The 17,010-nt window shown below is 55.8% G+C and overlaps 8 protein-coding genes across 8 annotated transcripts; 5 read left to right on the top strand and 3 right to left on the bottom strand.

The window, feature by feature from the left end:
* Nucleotides 1-19: 19 nt before the first annotated feature.
* On the bottom strand, nt 20-1,754 carry C8Q71DRAFT_389497 (uncharacterized protein). Its single transcript, XM_047918252.1, has 6 exons — nt 1,389-1,754; nt 1,118-1,148; nt 870-1,058; nt 718-809; nt 411-664; nt 20-354 (listed from the first exon to the last, which is right to left on the bottom strand). Exons 1-6 carry the CDS (start codon nt 1,668-1,670, stop codon nt 72-74), a joined length of 1,131 nt encoding a protein of 376 aa, XP_047773190.1. The 5' UTR covers nt 1,671-1,754; the 3' UTR covers nt 20-71.
* Nucleotides 1,755-3,508: 1,754 nt separating this feature from the next.
* On the top strand, nt 3,509-4,802 carry C8Q71DRAFT_862934 (uncharacterized protein; the record flags this gene model as incomplete). Its single annotated transcript, XM_047928094.1, has 4 exons — nt 3,509-4,055; nt 4,115-4,474; nt 4,536-4,722; nt 4,784-4,802. The coding sequence occupies 4 exons, from the start codon at nt 3,509-3,511 to the stop codon at nt 4,800-4,802; spliced, it is 1,113 nt and encodes a 370-aa protein (XP_047773189.1).
* Nucleotides 4,803-5,999: 1,197 nt separating this feature from the next.
* C8Q71DRAFT_788636 (S-adenosyl-L-methionine-dependent methyltransferase) lies at nt 6,000-7,916 on the top strand. Its single transcript, XM_047925227.1, has 6 exons — nt 6,000-6,606; nt 6,669-7,031; nt 7,095-7,280; nt 7,335-7,408; nt 7,466-7,652; nt 7,714-7,916. Exons 1-5 carry the CDS (start codon nt 6,057-6,059, stop codon nt 7,619-7,621), a joined length of 1,329 nt encoding a protein of 442 aa, XP_047773188.1. The 5' UTR covers nt 6,000-6,056; the 3' UTR covers nt 7,622-7,652; nt 7,714-7,916.
* A 113-nt stretch (nt 7,917-8,029) lies between these two features.
* On the bottom strand, nt 8,030-9,110 carry C8Q71DRAFT_389211 (ubiquitin-like autophagy protein Apg12-domain-containing protein). The gene is made up of 5 exons (XM_047918250.1): nt 8,598-9,110; nt 8,406-8,542; nt 8,293-8,355; nt 8,202-8,239; nt 8,030-8,148 (listed from the first exon to the last, which is right to left on the bottom strand). Exons 1-5 carry the CDS (start codon nt 8,839-8,841, stop codon nt 8,127-8,129), a joined length of 504 nt encoding a protein of 167 aa, XP_047773187.1. The 5' UTR covers nt 8,842-9,110; the 3' UTR covers nt 8,030-8,126.
* A 485-nt stretch (nt 9,111-9,595) lies between these two features.
* C8Q71DRAFT_389138 (uncharacterized protein) lies at nt 9,596-10,796 on the bottom strand. The gene has a single exon (XM_047918249.1). It carries the CDS (start codon nt 10,585-10,587, stop codon nt 9,880-9,882), a length of 708 nt encoding a protein of 235 aa, XP_047773186.1. The 5' UTR covers nt 10,588-10,796; the 3' UTR covers nt 9,596-9,879.
* On the top strand, nt 10,593-12,507 carry C8Q71DRAFT_862931 (uncharacterized protein; the record flags this gene model as incomplete). Its single annotated transcript, XM_047928093.1, has 17 exons — nt 10,593-10,651; nt 10,712-10,722; nt 10,782-10,822; nt 10,871-10,882; nt 10,941-10,994; nt 11,050-11,063; nt 11,121-11,149; nt 11,202-11,239; nt 11,295-11,358; nt 11,408-11,539; nt 11,596-11,633; nt 11,695-11,729; nt 11,802-11,905; nt 11,958-11,984; nt 12,039-12,060; nt 12,113-12,157; nt 12,210-12,507. The coding sequence occupies 17 exons, from the start codon at nt 10,593-10,595 to the stop codon at nt 12,505-12,507; spliced, it is 1,023 nt and encodes a 340-aa protein (XP_047773185.1).
* A 290-nt stretch (nt 12,508-12,797) lies between these two features.
* C8Q71DRAFT_389423 (NAD-P-binding protein) lies at nt 12,798-14,265 on the top strand. Its single transcript, XM_047918251.1, has 4 exons — nt 12,798-13,101; nt 13,154-13,353; nt 13,404-14,039; nt 14,094-14,265. Exons 1-3 carry the CDS (start codon nt 13,006-13,008, stop codon nt 14,029-14,031), a joined length of 924 nt encoding a protein of 307 aa, XP_047773184.1. The 5' UTR covers nt 12,798-13,005; the 3' UTR covers nt 14,032-14,039; nt 14,094-14,265.
* A 179-nt stretch (nt 14,266-14,444) lies between these two features.
* Nucleotides 14,445-16,756, top strand: C8Q71DRAFT_717808 (Six-hairpin glycosidase-like protein; the record flags this gene model as incomplete). Its single annotated transcript, XM_047921192.1, has 4 exons — nt 14,445-15,545; nt 15,595-15,618; nt 15,677-16,428; nt 16,483-16,756. 4 exons carry the CDS (start codon nt 14,445-14,447, stop codon nt 16,754-16,756), a joined length of 2,151 nt encoding a protein of 716 aa, XP_047773183.1.
* Nucleotides 16,757-17,010: the final 254 nt, after the last annotated feature.

Below are 17,010 nucleotides of genomic sequence, written 5' to 3'. Positions count from 1 at the left end.
AATACAGTAGGCATCCAAGGGTCGTCAACATAAGGGATGAGGGTGGTAAGAGCGTGGGGCATCATCGAGCACTACGCACTGCCGTAGTTGTTTGCATTCGGCCGACGTGGTGACGGCTTAAGAGGAATGCCTTCGTCCAAGCCTAACGCGGAGCGCGGACCCACCGGGCCATTGACCATGGTGTCCTCCTCTCCAGCATCGAAGATCAGGTCCTCACGGGCCCATCGCAGGAGCACGCCCTCGCCGACGCGTGAATGCATCACCCACGGGTGGTTCTTCATGTACGACAGCACGACTCGGCGCAGCTTCGTAGGGGGCCGCTGCACGAGGTATGTGACGATGATGACGACCAGCCTGGTCAATCCAGATGCGTGAGCTAAGGGTCAGTTGCGGGAAGTCGAGTTACTTACGCGGATGAGGCAAGGATGGTCATGATCGAGCGCCGGGTCTGTCCGTAGAGGAAGTCCGGGTCCAACATCTTCTTGTCGCCGGGAACGTCGTCGTCCTCCGAGTCCTTGGGCGGATCGTCGGGAGAGGGTTTGTGGGTGTGCGGCGGCGGTGAGTCCTTGTCGGGCGCGGTCATCGCTTGACCGCATGCGTGCTCAGTTCGCCACTCGAACACATGCGTCCCTCTCCAATCCCAAGATATGGTGGGGTTCGTAGGCTGTACCCAAGTGTAAGCGAGTGGACAAGGCGATTGAACTCGTCCGATCTCACCTCATGGGCGCCATGGTCGCAAACGAACTGGAAGTCTGCTTTCTGTTGCCTCTGGACGTAGTACCCGCCATGAAGATGGATGTGCAACGTGTCTGTAGCCAACGCAAGTTATGGTCCACCGGGCTCGACAAGATATGATAAGACTGGCTTACCGTGTCGTGAGTTCTCATCTGCAGCGACGAGCTTCGCGGTGATGTTTAAGCCCGGCTGATATTGTTCACCGTCAAAGCTATCGCCTCCACCGTCCTCCTCAGGGAGAGATGCAGAGATGTCACCGGCAACTGGGATCACTTGCAAGACTCGAGGACTCTCGTTGTCGCGATTTGGCCGAACATTCGAAACTGGATACCATCTGATGCTTCAACTCCGGAGGGAACAGTGCTCTAAACGGTATACCTACTGATTTTGCAGATCCACGTCCCGTCAGGACACTGTCAAGGGAATCAGTGACATGATTGCGACAGCAGGACAGTACGAAATGAAGGATGTGATCACGTTGGGAATCGCACCCTGATCTGGTGCTTACGATAATCTCGTCGTCTGCTTGTAAGTCTGGCTTACAACCACTGTCAGCAGGTGGTCTAGGATCCCGACCAGATCAACAGGGTACTGTGCTGACAGCGTCTACAAGAATGCCTCGTTTCTAGACCAGAGCACGACGTCTGACGTACCTGTTCATCATGAGGTGTCCACTTCGTCGTCTTGAGCGGTCCTGCAAAGGAGATCCTGTACTCGGCTTTCGTCACTGTGGGTGGTGTTGACCGCTCAGATCCGACGGTCCAGCCGCTCTCCCTTCCTTCGAATATCGGACACAGATCGAAGCGCCGATTGCCCAGAGTGAATTGGCATTGCCTCGCCAGGGCGTCCAATGTCTCTGTCGCCACGCCTGTCGCCGCGGCCGACGCCAGAGAGCCTAGGAGAGGGATACCCAACACAAAGGCTGGGCCGAGCATGACGGGTCGTCGCAAGTCGTCGAAAGCCTTCCCTGGGAGAGCTGCAGGCTCTAATTCGAGCAAAGGCAACTCTAGCGGCTGATACCGTGGAGTGCTCACGCTCTATCCCAGGCTAACAGCTTTATCAGTTGCGGGTCGCCGTCTTCGCCGACTTCTATGCATGCCCGCGTTACAGCTGATGTGCGCAGCCCTGCAAGCAATGCCATCTCTGTGTCCAAGCGGTACGGTGAATTACCTTTGCGAAGACGATGCGGAGGAAGAGGTGAGAACGCTCATTCAGACTGGTGCGCTGTATGAACCGTCACCTGACCGCCTCTCAGCTACGCGATTGGCCAGACGCTGGTTGTTCCTACCACACTTGAGAATGTTCTCACCTCCGACCACTTCTCCTCGCAACACCTCTCGACATCGACCCGTCATTCCCTAAGTAGCGTGTACTCCTCGCTCGTAATACCCGCACGGCTATTGGCTGGGTGTCCCCAAATCCTTTGTCAGATGTGTCCTCGGAGGCCGCTTTGCAGCTCTTTCGACAGGCGCCTCGAACATCTCCCGCCATGTCCCAATCTACATGACCGAAGACCACATCTCGCGGCTGCATTGAGGTGACTCCAATGATTCTGCCATGACTGCAGATGTTGCGCCTCTGCGACCCATCGATTTCTCACTGAGAGCGTCCACGCCATCACCTACAGTACGTGCTTGTCGCGGAATAGACGACGCACCATGATGGCACGAGCCGGGCCAGCACATTACTGTCAGTGACAAATGCACTCTAATCATTCACTCAGTGCACTGCTGAACTTAAACACAGCTTTCATGTGACGTCTCACTCCTCTGCTCTTGCCTCGTCACTGACGGTACAGCGCCCTTGCGTTGACTCGGTGAGCAATATACTATTTTCACCTGACCGCTCTCCGTGCGTGCTTCTGATGCTGTTGTCGTTGCGGCGACTTAGTAACTCGAGCCGGAGACCAAGCGTGAGGCATCACTAGTCGATCTCAGCGCTCAGGAAAATGGACCTTGCGCTCAGATCTGCGCGACAAGTCAGCGGCGTGCCCATCGATGGATGCCTACATATCTCCTCTTCCATTCAATCCTCGAGGCCGCATGGTATTCAACAATTAGGATGGATGACTCTGTGAATGGCTCACTACGATCACAGGAATATGGCATGCCAGTCACGGAAGATCATGCTCTCGATTGCGACGAAACAGTGCCAACGCGACTCTCACCCAAGTGACAAACGTTTGAAGAACATGTATCGCACGGTGTACCCATATCAACAGGAGTCGACACATGTCTCATGCGGTCCTGCAGGCTACGTTGCCAGATACTCATAGGGCGGAGCACAGCCTTGTCAATCGTCTCTACGTGACCCCCTCAAGAGTTGGGCCCGGCTAGTCTAGGCGCCTGTAGTATGAAACGTGCTTAACGGCTCAGAGTCTACCACCGAGTCTAACCCCGGAGAACCTGGACCCTGACCACCTGGCGCCATAGGAACGTACGGCGTACGGCAGAAGACCTCATCTACGGAGCTTGACTGGAACATGCCCATAGGATCAAGCGATGCTCGTCACAGTAAGTACAGGTGGCCGTGGCTCTTGCTGGACATCACAGATTGGACTGAATGGAAGACTTGGGGCGCGAGGCTGTGGTTATCGACTGACTGCTCTTCGCTTCCCTTAGTAGAAACATTCTGAGCGTCTGCGGTCCGCACTGCGACCTCGTGTTCTGTCGATCTGCTCTCCTGCAAAGGGAATGCTTCTACTCACAGCCTCGAGGTACTATTGCACATATACAAGGGTAGCACGACGAAGGGTGCCTCGCAACGTCTCACCATGGAGCCCCATACTATCATCCCCGACAACTTCAAGAATATTGCCGAAGTCGACGATGCCGTCGAGGAGGTCCTCCGTCGTGGTATCAGTGCCGAGATAGTCTCGGATCTCACAGGCTTCGAGATACCGTTCCTCGATAGGTCCTACGACCTACGCCGGCTCCTCGCTCTGAAGCATGTCGCCCATCGAAACTCCAACGTGTCGCGAGAGAAGAAAGAGCAGTACGAGCGCAACCGCGCGGCGGTACAGTCCGACGAGAACTCGACGCTGCACCTCGAAGGCTTCAAGCACGCATTCTCGCAGATCAACGCTGGGAGCGGCAACGCCTTTGGCGAGGACAAGGTCCACAGTTTCTTGGACCTGGGATGTGCTCCCGGCGGATTCTCGACGTGGGTCTTGGAGAACAACAGGAGTGCTAGTGGAGTAGGAATCACTTTGTCCCCGGAAGCCAGAGGCCTCCGGCTACAACTTGACTCTAGATTCCACGCGCAGTTCCAATGCAGTTTCGATGACGTGTGCCGAATTGCAGCTGGCGATATAGACATTGGTACGCCCGATACTACCTAGGAAATGTATATCAGTCGCTGAACACTGCTATCTCTATAGCATCTGTTCCTGCTGCAGGTTTCGACCTCGTCATCGCGCAAGCCACCATCATGTTCAAAGATGATGTCCGCTGGAACGAGTCCATTGGGCTGGTGTATGCCCAACTTCTGGTTGCCTTCCAGCACCTCGCGCAGGGCGGCTCTCTCATCACCAGTCTCAGGTCGCGTCCATTGAATTGGATCGTTGACGTCTTTCGGGCTCTTGATATAACTTTCGAGTCTGTCCATGCTGTAAACACCCAATACCAGGGCAGAAGACCTTTCGTGTATGTTGTGTGCAGAGGATTTCGTGCAGATCCAGACGAGAAGAACAACTACATCCACCGTCTCCGTGCTTGCATTGAATATCTGGATAATTCTGGTAATTTGTTTCCTCGGATTCAAGTTTACGACATCACTCGCTAATGAGCGACATGTGATAGAAGGGCCCGTCGAATCCTCCAGCGGCGGGGCGGCGAATATCCCTCGTCTCTGTGGCACGCAAGATGAACCCATTCCAGACGCAACATACCAGGACGTATTGGATCTATTCGAGGTTGTATGGCAGAAAAAGTACTGCGCCATTCGTTGGCATTACCAGAGGGTCCTCGAGAACCGCAGGAGAGGCAAGTATGGTGGTTGCTCAGCCATGTCATCAGGTCGCTGACGCCATGCCGCATCCTTGATTCAGCGAGCATGAGCTCTACTGAGGGCCTCGGACGTGACCGCAGTGCCCCCGATAGTCCTGTGAGTCGAACCAATGAGGTCGTGTCGTGGAGATCTCCGCCACAAACACCTACCCGCACGTCGCCGACCGAGGGCAGCCCAGCTGTCTGGCGGAGCCGCCGTCCCACGGTGACTGGGGCGCCGCTCGACAGCTACCAGATACGTCGCGAACAGAGGAACACAGGGATCGACACGCTCTTCAACCGCCGGGATGGCGAACAGAGCGCTGCCGATCGCTCTGGCTCCTGGCGAAGAAGTCGAGTATGAGGAGCTGTCCCATGACAACCACAAGCACACATATTGTGAGTGTCATTACTACCACAGGCTATCGACTCGATATGTAACGTACTAATCTACGTGGCAGGTTCCAGGTTATTCTACTTCTGGGCTTCTCTCACGACGTGACTGCCACTGTACGACTCAAGGATTAGTTCATATGTTCGCGATGTAAACAATGATTGAGTTTGCCGTCCACCATGTTTCCATATTTTAATCGAGGTATTGCCTATGGGGTATGACACACCATAACTAAGCTCATGTCATTTGCCACAAATCGACTGCACATCGAATGTTCACGTTCAAACGTTAAAGTCGCAATGTTAGTATGCGCGACTGTCCTAAGTACGTTGACCAACAGCCTCTTCGGCCGTTCAAGGCAACGTCGTTTCTCGTTTACTATTACCGCCGAGCGCCGCTGCACCTCATTAGTTGTATGTAACAATTCCTGCCTCTGCGTGGCCGTTTTCTAGGCTCATATCCGGCTGGCCTAGACGCAAAATGACGGTCAGCTGTACTTCATGACCCAGCCATGCTACTGCGGGAGGACTTCGACCCTACTAATCGGGTCCATCGCAGGTGCTGCGTACGCACATATTCGGACACTAGGTCTACGAACTCTAGGCTTGAACCTTGAGGCTTGAGGCCTTGAGGCGTGACGCGTGAAGCTTTGAAGGCCTGAAACACAGATGATCGACCGAAGCACGATAGTATGCCTGGATCTCAGCATGAGGCGTTAGGTGCTTGATTGCACGAATACCGCCGCTGCAGTTACCAAAAGATCGCTCTTCGGTTCTACTGCCACGCCACGGTCATTTGGTGAATGGTACGTGCTTCTCTATTCGTGATACAGCCTCGTGTAGTGATAATCACCCCTGCCGCAAATGGAGACCTCGCGCGCAGACGACGACGAGCATAAATACCAGCCGATACGGACGTCGGATGCAGTGCACCATCTCACCATGGACCCCATCTTCACCTCTGATACTCACTTCGCTACCATTGATCAAGTCGACGCCGCCGTTGACGAGATCCTGAGCGGAGGCAATCTCCCCGAGACGATAGTCTCGAAGCTCACCAATTTCGAGTTGCCCTTCTACGAGCGGTCCTTCGAGCTGCGCAAGCTCACGATTATGAAGCAGATCTGCCGACAGAGCGACAGCGTCACGCAGTACCAGCGGCAGCAAGACAAGAACAACCGCGCGGCCGACCAGTTGGACAAGGTCCCGCAACTGCACTTCGTAGGCTTTAAACACGCGTTCGAAGAGATGAACTACATGAGCGGCAGCCCGTTTGGCAACGACCAGGTCGAGAATTTCCTCGACCTGGGATGTGCCCCCGGAGGCTTCGCCCTATGGCTCTTGCAGAACAACAAGAGCGCTCGAGGAAACGGAGTCACGTTGTCTCCGGAGGCGAAAGGCATCCGGCTACGGCTTGTCCCCAGGTTCCCCGAGCGCTTCCACGTTCAGTACGAAGATGTGTGCAACATCGCTACCGGTCAAGTTGCCCTTGGTGAGCAGAACGCATGCAGTCAGGCAGAAACCTTCACTCACCGCTGTTTATGTACACTGCAGAAGAGCCTCCGGCCGGAGGCTTCGACCTCGTCACCGCCAACGCCGCGATCATGTTGGCCGACAACAAGATCCCTTGGAACCTCACCATCCGGCTAGTGTATGCACAGTTACTGGTCGCCTTCCAGTACATTGCGCAAGGAGGTTCCCTTGTCATTAGCTTCAGGTCGCGTCCTGTGAGCTGGGTCGTCGATATTGTGCGTTTCATCGGTCAAACGTTCACGTCGGTGGCGGCCGAGAACCCGTCGTTCCAGGCTCGACGGTCGTTCGCCTACGTCGTCTGCAGAGGATTCAAAGCGGGTGGGGACGAGAAGAAAAGGTACATACAGCGCTTGCGCGAGTGTGTAGACTACTTGGAGAACATCAGTAGGATTTCCATCTGCGAGTGCACTTCAGGGCGGCGGATCACTGACATTCAATCTATGGTAGCGGGGCCTATTGATGATCCGGTCAGTGGTACGACGAACATACCGCGTCTCTGCGGCGCGCAAGGCGAAGTGCTTCCGGACGAGACGTACCAATACGTGACCGACATGTTCGACAATGCTTGGAAGCGCCAGTACATGGGTATCCGTTCCCAGTACGAGGGGGTACTGCTCAAACAGGCTGCGCAAAGTGAGTACATCATATAGCACCTGGCAGGGAACTGACGTTAGTTCAATCTATCAGTCAAAGCTCAAGATAGGGACACTAGGAAGGGAGGTACTGGACAACCTGTACGACGTGGATCGGTCAGCACGTCTGTGAGTGCTACTGGTACAGTCACACCCTCAGGATCACTGCAGACACCTGCCGTGCAGCCCAGCGAGGGCGGCCCGTTCAAGTGGAGTCGCCCTATTGACGACTACCAAAGGCGCCGCCAAGAGACGAAGACCGCCTACACCTCGTTCTTCAAGTTGGATCGCCGCAACGGCATGAGCGACGGGCCCGATGGCCCTGGCTCATGGCGGAGGTAATAGCTAAGAAACTGAGCCTCGACGACTATCCGTAAGTCTTGTGTGTGTTCGTGGCTGGGTAGTGCACTCACCTGCATTTGATTCCCTGGAAGAATGACTAGTCTTGATTTGTTGAAGTTATGTGTAGTGCTGTATCCCACGACAGGCTGCACGATGTACAATTGGATACTCAACTCACGAGATAACTGCAATGACTATTGTTGCATGCTCAGGAGTGCGTCGGGCATCCAGATGGAGGTATACTGCCCGACTCACTGTCTGCAACCATCAGTACTATATGACTCTCAGTCTGGAGGCAAGCATCTGGCATAGTCGACTGTGAATGCTGCTGAGAAGCGTGAGCAGTGCAGTGGGACAGCACATGCGCAGAGTAGTGCGCGGTCGTAGCAGCAGGCTCACGAGGATGCGGCGCTGTAGCAAGAAGTCGCTGGCACGAAGCACACAGAAAATATGGTATCTTCACAAAACCTTCCTGCGAAGGATACGTGCATATTACACGCAAGGGTCAGCCCCATGCTGCAGTCGTACTGAAGGACACGAATCAGTCTCAGGATCTCACAGATGCTGCCCGACGACGAACCTGTAGTTTACTATTAGATGACCGTCTGTCGCGAAGGACTGTAGCGGTTCCCGTCAAGCGATGTCGGCCTCCAGTCAGATAGAGCCCATACCTTGAATAGATTTGTCACTGTATCGTCTGGGGCAGGAGAAAAAGCAAGGTTGATATACGTGAACTACGCTGGGTTAGGTACGCGACGACGACGTGTACTGGCAACGCGCTCACCAGCGGATCCCCAGCCTTCCACCCCAGCTCCTTCCTCAAGAACTGAATCACCGCCTGGAACCTATTCGACGCAGTAATCTTGTAGAAGTTCTGCTTCATGATGGGCGCATTCCCGACCGCCTTGAACCGCACGACGACTGTCCCGCACGACCTCAGCGCCCTCGTCTGCGATCTCGCGATGGATGCACACACCTTTGTTCGGGTCCTTCTTCCTGTATGTCTCAAGCGCATCCTGGGCTTCCTGCATGCTGCCTGCGGTGTCGAGCGACGTCCATGCCGAGGGCAAAACGCGGGCCTGACCGTCATGCGGTGTGTTCGCGCCCGCCGCTTTCGGACTGGCGCGCTTGCCCGGCCCGCTGAGCACGGCAACGCCCGACGACCGCGAGCAGCGAGGTCGCCTCCTCCCGTCGCCGCCTTCTCCCAAACCATCACTCATCCCCTCTCTCGCGCTTGCACCTTACATTTGGGCATTGAAATCAAATCGCCACATCGTCGGCGAAAGGGCCTCGAGGAGCGTTACACATGACAACTCTGTAACAGAAGTCGCATCGTCGCGGAAAGAGATGCTGGACAAGTCGTTGGCCAACCCATCCGGGAGACTGTACGTATTTTTGCATGTTCAGTTTTATCTCGAGTTCTTTACGGAGTTCTTCTCGCTAATGAGGGGTGGAAGCACCTTTCACTGAAAGAGCGCCATGCGATCCCGAGGATCGAGGCCATACAGTGTTTGGCACGTCTTCTCTACGTCAGGCAACACCGTACCTGCGGCATACACTCTAACACGACGCATATAGTCAGACGTTATGCTCATGGGGTTTCTTTTATACCTTCCCCGTTGTCAGATGGAAGTTCGCCAGTTGCAGGCACGGAAAGTCCAACTGTATGCGGTTCCCGCTTCATGGAGACAATGATGCTCGAAATGTTGGACATAGTGCCGGTATGCGGGTATGACAGTGTGTTCGGTGAAATCGCTCCATGATGTTTTCTGGCTCCAGTCTCAACTCAACAATCTGTCCTACTCTATCAGCTTGTCTACCGCTGACGCAACGATCGCTGATGACTGCACCATACGCACAGGCCCTGACGATCGACTTCGCCGGTGCATGTGCACGGCGCCAAGGATCCTCCCGTCCTATCCGAATCCCGTCGTTGTATGGCCCACAGACTTCGGGATTGGCATGTGTGCAAAATTATGTTTTGATTCCCAGAGATCTCCACATTGCTAGTCTCCATCTCGACGCCCTGGACTGCCGGAAGCTATCTTTCGGACCACTCTCCGAGTCCCGTCTACCTGCCTATAAATACTTATCACAGGGACCGTATGCCCCGTCGTCTCGATTATTCGACCTTGTGCAGCCGTAAGGTTCACCGGGTCTATCTGCCTATTGGAGGTGTACAGTCACGTCCGAGGAAACAGCGGTTGGCTCGCAGTTCAATCGTGATTGCTGCGACCCGTCCATCTGGCCGCTCGCTGTCAGAAGGAAGAGGACACTCCAGTACTCAGACTGCATATGACATTGTCATCCCCTGGCCGAGACTCACAGCCCATTTTCGCGCTTTTGTCTAGCTGCCCGAGGTTCTCGGCCCCGGACCGCTCACAAAGTAACATCCCGAAACGGCGACACCACAGGGCAAGAAACACGATCCATATGGCGTCCGGTCTCTCGTCTTCTTTGGCTCCGTCGCCCCAAGATTGCCTCCGGGCTGTTCTGCTGATCCGCCCGCACACCTTCACCTTCCCAAAAGTGGTAATCCCTCGTGTGTATAGGCTCTCAGTCGAGGGCTGTGTACCTACCTCGAGGCCATCGCCGTACCGCCTCTTCTGCTCTTCGTACGTAGGCCTCACCCACGGTGTACTCAGACGGGGACACAGCCCGCCTCTTTCGAGGCACTCGATCCTCGGGCTGGGGGGACGGCAACACCGCAGTAGACGCGTCCTCCGCAAAGTGGTTCCGGAAGCACGGGGACTGAGCCCCCACAGGATCGCGGAGTTGCGCGTACCATGCGTACCTTTCCTAGCCCGGATTCTGCGAGCGCTCCCCGGCGCCCCATCTTTCATCTCGGAAGCGGCTGGCAGATAAGCGGAATGTGGGCGGTGGACAATAAGTATGGGGATGGGGCCGTGCGCGCGGCCCACCGAAGGTCCTCCTGTTTCGCCATCCTGGCCTGGGTAGAACGGCATCGACGATGTCCTCTGCTGTCGACGCGTCCTTGGGGACGCTCGCTACCCATGGAGCAGCTGTCAAGTGAGTACCTGAGCGCTGTGTTCGAGGTGGATATACTGAGCGATGTGTTGTATTTCAAAGCGCTATGACCCGTACGTGCAGTGAAGTTCTTCCATGAGGGTGCCGTGCTGAACCACATGTTCCATCACAGTCGCCGGCTTCTCCATTCTCATCTATGATCATATTTTGACGGTGCGTCGAAGGCTCGTAGCAATTAACTTGTGACTGACTGTTTCGAAGTTCGGAGATGAGGTAGACCAGACTGCCTTCGCTGAGCTTGGGCAAATGAAGTTGACATGGATCATGGCAGGTGAATCACATTTGGGGCGACCGGCTGGGGCTTGTGTCGATGATCTTCCTGTTGGTGCGTACTGCCAGCTGTCATACAACGCACAGCGTCTCATCGTGTCCTAATGCAGAATCGATACATCATGTATGTCTGCGGGGTTCATTGTACTCTGCATAAGCTGAAATGTGGGACGCGCCATAGACCCCTTGTGCTTGCCGTGGACGTCTATGGTACGCATCTCGAAAGCCCTGGTGTGCCTTCTCACCTTACATCACACTTCAGAAACCATGGGCCTCACGAGCGACCGCTCTGCGATCATGGTGAGCCTTCCTACTGCTGCGCATCTCCTTTATATCGTCTAACGGCATGCCGCAGCTCTGCAAGGTATGGACAACTGTCCAGAGCTACGTCACCATAGCGTCGTTCATGTCCATCCATGGTACATACCCACATCCTATCCCGACGACAGGTCGCTAATTGTGGGATAGCCATCGTCGCATGGCGGTTATACGCGTTGCACGGGGGTCAGGCGTGGATACGTAGACTGCTCTGGATTGCTGCGGTCCTCTACGTCTCGAGCTCCACCGTGGTCATCACTGTTGCTCTTGTACCCATCGTCGGTGCGTCTTCGTGTGTTCTCTCTGTGCTTCGCCAGTGACTCAGATAGTATCTATAGCTGACCTGAAGCCGTTCCACCATGAATGCGTCAGCTCTGTGCGTACAAATCCTCTGCGCGCCCCGTCTGCCCATCTGACCGGCTCTGGGATGCTTCTAGATACCCTCTTACTTGTGGGTCGCTTGGCTACCAAGGTACGACAGGCGAGCTGCGAAGCACATCTTCGTCATCGAAGCTGCGGGGCACTGACTCATCGGGACCGCCAGCGTCTTCTTTGAAACACTCCTTTTCGGCCTCACCGTCGTGGCCATGCTTCGACAGGAGAAACGTCGGTCTTTCAGCACATTGTCTCTCCTTCTGTATCGCGATGGTGAGTCTCATCCTCGCCAGGCGTGGCGTCTGTCTGACCGCCCTTATGCTAGGAATGTTGTACTTCGTCGCTGTCACAGGTGTGTAACAGCCACATTGGTTGTCATGGCCGAATTCTCATTTCTGTTCTGCAGTCTGCTCCCTGTTTTCGCTCCTGTACGTATGCTAGGTTGTCAAGAAGATCCTCATGGTCTCAACATGTTCACAGCGTATGGGCACTAGCGCCACCATCCCTGATAGGACTAGCTCGATAGTACGTTCTCGCCTCCTGTTCATGACGCATGCGGTCCTCACACCATCCGCAGCTTCGCCCTCGCCATGGTCAACATCGCAGGCTCGAGACTGGTCCTCAACCTAAAAGGCTTCAAGGCCTCGCGCTGCAGCATTGATTCCCTATCGTTCTCAATCGTCAGCTCCGAAGCGGCACTCACCCCGCCGCCCGTGAAGTCTGCACCACGGCGACAGCGGAAGGCACGGGACGAGGAGGCCGTGCCTGTGTCCGTGCGCGAAGAAGAGGACCTCGACCTCGAGTTGTACTCGATAGAGCGGGATTGCCAGCAGCTGGGGACAAAGCTGCTGCACCAATCATTCAATCATTTGTAGTATCACCGTCACCGTCACCACCACTGTATCTCTAGCAGCTTATGGGTTATAGGTAACGAAGACGTCGTTGCCCACGACATCAATGTTCTAATTCAGGTGTCTTGCTCATGGATCAGCTGACACAGTGGGTCTAGATAGTACGGTGTCTGCATTGCACGCACTCCGGTGCTTGTTTGACACTGAGGTTCTTTGTGACAGATAACATCGACTTCGAAGGACTGGGGATGATAACGAGTATCCTCTCGCTACAGGAAGCATAATCTATCGTGCGCCACCCTCAGCCTCCTCTCCGACTCACTCAGCACTCCATCGGTGTGCACACTGAGAATTCGAAGCTCCTGCGACGGAGATCAATGTGGGTTCGTTCCTTGGTCTTCTTAGTCTTCGTCTTCGTCTGGAGGAACCCGTCAAGCCTAGATAAGTCGACGACGAGAAGTATAAAATCGCCGGTATTCTAGCGTGAGGACAGCGACAGCTTGCACATTTTCGTGACAGACGATGTCGGCTCCTACAGAGAAAGTCTGGCTCGTCACAGGCGCGAACTCCGGCATCGGATACGCCATTGCTCTCTACGCTCTCTCCCAAGGGGACAAGGTATGTTACCTGCAATAGCGTGAAGGAGATGATACTGAGCAAGGACGTGTAGGTTATTGGGACGGTCAGGTCAGTGTCCAGATTCCCGGAGACCCTCAAGAAGGCGGGAGGACAGCCGCTGGTCCTCGACCTCAGTGCGTCAGACGCAGACATCCGCAGGGCTGGTGAAGAGTCACTGAAGATCTTCGGACGCGTCGACATCCTGGTCAACAACGCTGGCTGGGGAGTCATAGGCCCAGTGGAAGAATTGGAGTAAGCGTGTGACACTCCCGCATCCAGCAGATGTTGAGTATCCCCACTAGCTTGGACGATATACGGGCGAGCTTCCAGACCATGGTGTTCGGCGTCATTGCGCTCACCCAAGCCCTCCTACCCCACTTCCGAGAGCGCAAGACTGGGCACATCCTGAATGTCAGCTCGAATGGGGGTTTCACCGGGTACGCAGGCTGGAGCGCGTACAGCTCCGCCAAAGCCGCGCTCGACCTCTTCTCGGAGTGCCTCAGCCAGGAGGTCGCGCCGTTCAACATCCGCGTCCTGATCATCATGCCTGGCTACTTCTCGACGAACTTCATGCAGTCCGCGTCGAACGTGCAGAAGCTGAAAGACTCCACCGTCTACACGGAGCCCTCGCAGGGCTTCCGCACGCTCGAGGCGCTCCCCGGGTCGCATGTCGCGGCGGGCCAGATCGGCGACGTGGACAAGCTGGCGGCGCGCGTGTACGAGGTCGTGCATGGAACGGGGATGGCGAAGGGACTCGTCGAAAGCCAGGGCGGCAAGCGCGAGTGGCTGCGGGTCCCGCTGGGACCTGATTGCGGCGAGCGTCTGCTGTGGAAGCTCGAGATACTGAAGGCAAACGCGGAGGCCTTCGAGCCGATTTGGAGGTCGACCAACATTGAGCCTGAGAGGCTCAAGTTCTACCCCCGCGGTTGATCGAGCTTGTATGCGTCGTCAAACTATAGGAGTCGTGAAAAATTGTACTGATAGCCTGCTAGTGCCCACATACTTAGTAACCAAGGGTCACTTCGTCCTAGACTTTATGTGATAGTTAAGCCTTTGAAATTCCTTTGAGAGATTGCCTTCTATGCGAGGACGCCAGCCGACCCAGACACCGGTGATATGCCGGCGAATAATGAGAGTATCATGCCGTCGGAACGTTCAACCAGGTGAAGTACTTAGTACACGAGCGTCGTGATCGACCAACTCCGCGTCATATGACCAACGCGTCCGGTCCGCCTTGAACCTCACGCGTCACCTGTCGGGAATGTGAGCAGCGACACACACGATGCAAGCACAGTTATATTGGGAGGGATGGTACGGCCCACAGCCGTCGACCACCCAACGCGATGCCTAGGCTACGACCTCAGCTTGGATGTCGCGTCCTGCTCTTTGCCGCCCTCGCATGGACGTTGCTCGCGTCCGCGGCGTCCATCCCGCGTTACTCCGTGGTTTCGCGTTATAACCCCGTCCGAAATGCATCCAGCTCTAGTACACCCATGCAAGTCGGGAACGGGTTTTTCGCGTTCGGCGCGGACGTGACTGGGCTGCAGACCTTCCTCCCGTGGGCGACCATGTCCGACTGGGGCTGGAAGAATGACTCCCTGCCCGCGGGCGTGACGGAAGAGGACATCCTGGACTACCGCGGCGTCGTCTGGGACGGGGTGCAATACGAGTTCGGGGGGCCTGCGTCGGCCCAGCAGTGGCTGATCGCGAACCCGAACCGCGCGAACCTGGGACGCGTCGGGTTGCTGTTCAAAGATGCAGGCGGCGAGGTGATGAACGTAACAGAGGCAGACTTGAGCGACGTCGAGCAGCGGCTGGGCCTGTGGACGGGGACAATCACGAGCAGCTTCACGGTGGACGGCCAGAGAGTGACCGTCGAGACGTTTACGGCGCAGAGTAGCAGTGCCGTTGCATTCGCGATATACTCGGACCTGCTTGCGGAGGGACGCCTAGGACTGTTCCTCGACTTCCCATGGAACGACGGCTCGCAGAAGTTCCAAGCACCTTTCGTCGGATACTGGAACGAGACCGCCAACCATACGACAGAGCTGGACACGGGCAGCGGCCTCGGCGCGAACGTGCAGGCGTCGATCAACCATACGGAGGTCGCGGCGACCGTCTTCACGTCCATCGGTGGGGGAAGCCCGTTCTCGATCTCGCGAGACACGCCCTCTGCACACCGCTATAGCGTGTTCCCGAGCGAGGTGTCGACGTTGTTCTCGACGGTCTTCTCATATTCTCTGCTTCCATCCGCCGCGTTACCGACTGTTACCGAAGTCGCAGAGGAGTCAGTTACAGCCTGGGGCGAATATTGGTCGTCCAATGGATTCATCGACGTGTACACGGGTTCTACCGATCCAAGAGCAGACGAGCTGCAGAGACGGATCATTCTCTCGCGATACCTGATGCGAGTCAACGAGGCGGGGCACACTCCACCGCAGGAGGTAGGTCTCTTCCTCTTCTCGAGAGCCCTGAGTTGACTGCGTTTGCTAGTCAGGGCTAGTCAATACTGGCTGGGTGAGCTACACACGAAAAGATGACTGACTATATGCGCTCAACTCACCCATAACGCTAGTACGGCAAGTTCCACATGGAGATGATCTTCTGGCACAGCTGTCACTGGGCGCTCTGGAACAACTGGGATCTCCTGAACCGTTCAATCGACGTGTACAATCGCTTCCTCCAGACTTCCATCGAGCGGGCGCAGGTCCAGGAAGGCTACACATACGGCGCGCGTTGGTCCAAGATGACTGACCCCTCCGGTCGATCGGCGCCAGGCGAGATCAACGAGCTACTCATCTGGGAGCAGCCACACCCACTGGTGTTCGCGGAGTACGAGTTTCGCGCGACTGGCTCGCAGGAGACCCTGGAGAGGTGGCGAGATGTGGTGTACGAGACAGCCGACTTCATGGCCGCATACGCGTGGCTCAACGAGAGCACGGGTGTGTACGACCTCGGGCCACCAATGTACGTCGTCAGCGAGGACACGAGCCCAAACGTGACGCGTAACCCCGCGTTCGAGCTGTCCTACTGGCGACTGGGACTGGAGATAGCGCAAACGTGGATGGAGCGGCTTGGTGAAGAGCCTCCTGCTGTTTGGTCGGAAGTCGCGGACAATCTGGCGCCGCTCCCGGTCGAAAATGGACTATATGCGGTCTATGAGGGCATAGAGGCCAACTTCTGGACGGACCCGACGTATACGAACAGCCATCCTGCTTTGGTGGGGCTGTACGGCTGGCTGCCAGCGACCGCGAACGTCAGCGTGGACATGGCGATAAACACTGCAGAGAAGGTGTGGACGACCTGGAACGTGAGCAATCTGTGGGGGTGAGAACATATCACGTCCCGTACCGAGGGTGTGCACTCAGAAGTGTCACGTAGATGGGACTTCCCTATGCTCGCGATGTCGGCGGCGCGCATGGGCAATCAAGAGACGGCAATTGAATGGCTTCTCAATCCATACTTCGAATTTGACGACGTAGGGATGCCAGGAGGAGGTGCACAGGTGCCGACGCCGTACTTCCCGGGGTCGGGTGGGCTATTGTATGCCGTCGCTATGATGGCAGCCGGGTGGGACAGTAGAACGGAACAAGCACCGGGGTTCCCGAGTAATGGGTGGAAGGTGAGAACAGAGAATATTGCGAGAGCGATGTGAAAGAACTGTACAAAGACACGTACCATTCGGCTATCCCGCTCTTTCATTGTCTCCTTGTAAATTACCGTCAGGTTACCACTCCGGGACCACAGGTAGTACAGAGCCGTGGCGATCGGTCATGGTTGTCGTTTCTACTTTGATGGGTCGTTGTAGCAATCATTGGAACCATGACAAAAGAAGAGCTATATGACCGCTGAGACGAAGACGAGACAAGCAGCGATGGTCGGTTCACAGACGCTGGATGAATTTGACGT

Source organism: Rhodofomes roseus (assembly GCF_022264815.1).
Source record: "Rhodofomes roseus strain CIRM-BRFM 1785 chromosome Unknown C8Q71scaffold_35, whole genome shotgun sequence".
Taxonomy (NCBI): domain Eukaryota; kingdom Fungi; phylum Basidiomycota; class Agaricomycetes; order Polyporales; family Fomitopsidaceae; genus Rhodofomes; species Rhodofomes roseus.
This window is presented reverse-complemented; position numbering and strand designations above follow the sequence as displayed.

Excerpts from the sequence above, each read along its gene's own strand:
- C8Q71DRAFT_389423 (XM_047918251.1), top strand. The coding sequence starts at position 13,006 with ATGTCGGCTCCTACAGAGAAAGTCTGGCTCGTCACAGGCGCGAACTCC. Across the intron at positions 13,102-13,153 it reads CTCTCTCCCAAGGGGACAAG|GTTATTGGGACGGTCAGGTC; the intron begins GTATGTTACCTG and ends AAGGACGTGTAG. Across the intron at positions 13,354-13,403 it reads GGCCCAGTGGAAGAATTGGA|CTTGGACGATATACGGGCGA; the intron begins GTAAGCGTGTGA and ends TATCCCCACTAG.
- C8Q71DRAFT_788636 (XM_047925227.1), top strand. The coding sequence starts at position 6,057 with ATGGACCCCATCTTCACCTCTGATACTCACTTCGCTACCATTGATCAA. Across the intron at positions 6,607-6,668 it reads TACCGGTCAAGTTGCCCTTG|AAGAGCCTCCGGCCGGAGGC; the intron begins GTGAGCAGAACG and ends TGTACACTGCAG. Across the intron at positions 7,409-7,465 it reads GTGGATCGGTCAGCACGTCT|CCCAGCGAGGGCGGCCCGTT; the intron begins GTGAGTGCTACT and ends CCTGCCGTGCAG.
- C8Q71DRAFT_389497 (XM_047918252.1), bottom strand. The coding sequence starts at position 1,670 with ATGCTCGGCCCAGCCTTTGTGTTGGGTATCCCTCTCCTAGGCTCTCTG. Across the intron at positions 1,149-1,388 it reads GGACACCTCATGATGAACAG|TGTCCTGACGGGACGTGGAT; the intron begins GTACGTCAGACG and ends TTCCCTTGACAG. Across the intron at positions 810-869 it reads AGATGAGAACTCACGACACG|ACACGTTGCACATCCATCTT; the intron begins GTAAGCCAGTCT and ends CGTTGGCTACAG.
- C8Q71DRAFT_389138 (XM_047918249.1), bottom strand. The coding sequence starts at position 10,587 with ATGCCGTTCTACCCAGGCCAGGATGGCGAAACAGGAGGACCTTCGGTG.
- C8Q71DRAFT_389211 (XM_047918250.1), bottom strand. The coding sequence starts at position 8,841 with ATGAGTGATGGTTTGGGAGAAGGCGGCGACGGGAGGAGGCGACCTCGC. Across the intron at positions 8,543-8,597 it reads GAAGAAGGACCCGAACAAAG|TCGTCGTGCGGTTCAAGGCG; the intron begins GTGTGTGCATCC and ends CGTGCGGGACAG. Across the intron at positions 8,240-8,292 it reads CAGTGACAAATCTATTCAAG|TCCTTCGCGACAGACGGTCA; the intron begins GTATGGGCTCTA and ends GAACCGCTACAG.